Source organism: Nestor notabilis, unplaced genomic scaffold (assembly GCF_000696875.1).
Source record: "Nestor notabilis isolate BGI_N333 unplaced genomic scaffold, ASM69687v1 scaffold31764, whole genome shotgun sequence".
Classification (NCBI taxonomy): Eukaryota; Metazoa; Chordata; class Aves; order Psittaciformes; family Psittacidae; genus Nestor; species Nestor notabilis.
The window spans coordinates 27,379-30,808 of NW_009924826.1; the positions used below are offsets into that span (position 1 = coordinate 27,379).

At 45.8% G+C, this 3,430-nt stretch overlaps 1 protein-coding gene across 1 annotated transcript in view; it reads left to right on the forward strand.

The window, feature by feature from the left end:
• The window catches only part of GPRIN3 (GPRIN family member 3), a 2,365-nt gene extending 1,403 nt beyond the window's left edge, over positions 1-962 (forward strand). The window contains exon 2 of the mRNA XM_010012776.1: positions 9-962. Within this exon, the coding sequence (XP_010011078.1) occupies positions 9-962 (954 nt within the window). The remainder of the gene's footprint in view (positions 1-8) is intronic.
• The last annotated feature ends 2,468 nt before the right edge of the window (positions 963-3,430 follow it).

A 3,430-nucleotide genomic window follows, 5' to 3' on the forward strand; every position in this document is an offset into this window, starting at 1 on the left:
CATCAAAGCCCATCCATGCTGGGCAGCTTGCAGTTAACTCCAGTAATCAAACTCCAGCACAGTCTGGGTCTGGCACTGGTGAACCAAGCACCACTTCTGCTGCCACTGCTCCAGGAACCCAGAACAATGTGCAAGATCCTGTCCATGGTGCACAAAGCAGTCAGTTGCCTTCACACTGTAGTACTGACACAGAAGTCAAGGAGAAGGAGGTCCTGGGCAGCTCTGAGCAAAAGCCTGGGCAAAGTAAGGGTTTGGGTCAAGGGGAGGCCGTTACTAATCAATCCGTGTTAAAACCAAAGGAAGAAAACTTGGTGGTGCTTGATCCTAAAGGAGACATGAATGTTAGCAGCCAACCTGCTGCTGTCCACATAAAGGTGTCCTCAAAGGATGCGGGTGAAAAGGAGAGCAGAGGCCAGGCTCAGACAGTCAGCAGCCAGAGCCTGCAGACAGGACTGATGCCCGAGTTGAGTGTGAGTTCTGCACATTCCACCCTTCCTTTGGAGGCATCAGCAGCTCCCCAGCAGCAAGGCCTCCAGGCCAGGGAGTCCAGATGTGAGCTTCACACAGCAGCTCATCCTGCTTCAGCTCAGGCCTTACCAAACCTGGGGGAAAGCAAAAAGCAGCCCACCCTGGCCATGGAGGCAAAAGTGCAGGTGAAGCAGTCCAAACACGTCAGGGATGTAGTTTGGGATGAGCAGGGCATGACATGGGAGGTTTACGGTGCTTCCCTCGATCCAGAATCCCTGGGAATTGCCATCCAGAACCACTTACAGAGACAAATACGGGAACATGAGAAACTGATCCGGGCCCAGAACAGTCAGACCCGGAAATCCATTTCCTCGGATACATCCTCAAATAAAAAACTGAAAGGGAGGCAGCACAACATGTTCCAGTCCATGCTGCAGAATTTTAGGCGTCCTAATTGCTGCGTTCGACCCGCTCCCTCTTCTGTGTTAGACTGATGTGGTTTGCAGGGGTGCATAGATGTCTGTGGTGGTAGAAAGAATCCCTGCCCTCAAGTCTTGAGTCCTGCTGCTGTGTTATTGGGGTTGTGATGCAGCAACAGTGGAAAACTGTTCCCCTTTTGTTTTCTAAGTAGCCATGTGCTCCATCATGCCGTTGTTATTGCCACAGCTGGAGTGTTTCCACTTTACATACCCATCCCAGCTACTGTCAGATGAAAAGCTAGGCACTTAGCGAAAGCACAAACTTAAATTGACACCTTGCTGCGGGGAAAGCAGCACCTTCTGATAAAGCAAGAAGCAGAGAGATTGTTATAAGCATTATGGGAAGTTATCTGTGTGCATCACAAGGTCTTACACAAAGGGGTGGGCTGGGGGAAGCTGGGTAAGGTGAAACTAAGATTCAACAGCTGTAAAGAACTAATGCAAGACAACTTTCCTGGTAAGTTACCCACACTGAGGCAAGCCTGAAAAGGTTATGGACGTTGATCACTGAGCAGGCTCACTGCTGGTGAGACTGCAGAGCATTGCTCTCCTGTGAGGCCCAGAGAGCAAGGTCTTCCCCTCCCATTGAAATGGAAAACCAGGCAAAGAGTGAGGAGCAAGGCTGAAGGATTATCTCTTTGGAAAGTTAAGTCAATGGGAGGCGAGAGGGTGGTATGTTTTGTGGGCTTTGTCTCCTTGGACATGTTGAAGATGTAAGCAGGCAATGCACACAGGGCAGGTGAGGCATGAGAGAGCACGTGAGTAGATGTACCTGCACCCAACAGCATTGTGCCCTCTCTCATGCTGTGGCATTCCAGCCAAGTCTTTCAAAAGTAGTGAGCCATTCTGGCTCCTCAGCTGGCGTGGGCAGCTTCTGCTCCCAGCGTCCCATGGCGCTGAGCAGCTCTCTTCCAAATCACTCTTTAAAGTGGTGTGGATCTTCTTTCTCTCTTTGGAGATACACAGTACCATTTTCCCGTAGGAGCAGACTATCCTGTGCATCTGGGTCCATGAGCCTACAAGTCTAGTGTGTTACACTGATTTCCCTTTTGTCCTTTAAAGTCCTTAGCCAAATCTACTTTTTTTGCAGTATTTCGGTGCTTTTCTTGCTGCCTTTCAGAAACTGAATACCATTTATTTAGCCTGTGCGTATTTTGTTTTACCTAATGCTCTCTATATTATAAACCATTATATTGTTAACTTGAAACATTTACTTTACAGAACTACTGAAATCTTGAGACAATCTTTGATGTATTTCTAATGTTAGATGAGTTATAGAAACTGCTAATAAAAGGTAGCTTAGTGACTGTTTCTCCACAAGTGTGATATACAATAATGTCTCAAATGTACATTGGTCACATTTCTCACCTTAATAGTATTTTTTCAACCTGGGGAATGTGTTTCCCGCTAGCTTTTTATTCTGTCCACTAGAGTTCATGATGGGAGGCTGGGAAACTCCTGCAGTTTGTAGAAAATTTAGGTTTCAATCCTACAAAGCACTGAGGATTTGGATACTGTAATCCTGCAGAGTACTAGAGTTAAATAGGGGGTATTTTTATTCCATTAAAGATTTTTCATGAATCATGATGATAATTTATTTCTGCCTGTAGTACTACACACCTGGCTTACTCTGTAAATCTTACAGGTTTATATAGTGTAAATGAGTATTAATATCTTTTTTCCATCTTCTTTTTCCGTAAAGCAAATGTTAGGTGCTTCTCTTTTATTTAGGAGGCCAAGCCTTCAAAGCAGCTGTTTGGGGGCAATTTTTCCCCAGCAGAGAGGTAAAATATTGTAAGATACAATATTTTAACCCAGTTTAATGAAAGGTGTTGCCCCTAGTATCGAATTGACTCCTAGGTTTTCTCTGATATATATTTGGAGGCTTTATGGCACATTCTTGTTCCATTTCTGTACATGATTTCAGATCCTGTCCCACTTGATGCTGAATTGTTGATTCTGAAATACCACGTTAGAGAGTGTCTTCCCACCTCTGTCTGCAGGAGGAAAGTCTCCTACCTTTCTTCTGTTAGCACTACTGTTTCCATCCCCTTCCTAGCAGTGTCTGAGACGTGAGTTTCATGTGGAGTTTTGTGGGGGATTAACATTGGCAGTATCATTAGGTCAGGTTAGTTGACAAGTTTGGTGTCTCTTACCATGTTGTATCTGTGTCAGTCCTGAAGAGGTTCCCTGAGTTGTCTGCAGTGTTTGCTGTGCCCTGTCAGGTCCAAGGCTTTCTGCTTCTCCTTTTGCCTACCTTCCGCCTCTTCCCTCGCTAGCTGCTGCCCAGGCTGTCTTCCTATGAAATGACGCCCTTTGGCTCAACTTGCATCCCTCTTGGCACTGTCCCCCTTGTGTGTACCATTGTGAACCAGCTTACTCTGAACTGCCCCTTTACAAATATGCTCAGTCTGAATATAAATGGATTGTCTTTTTTTTTCCCAGAGGAGAATAAATGGGTATCGTGCATTCACCAGTTTCCA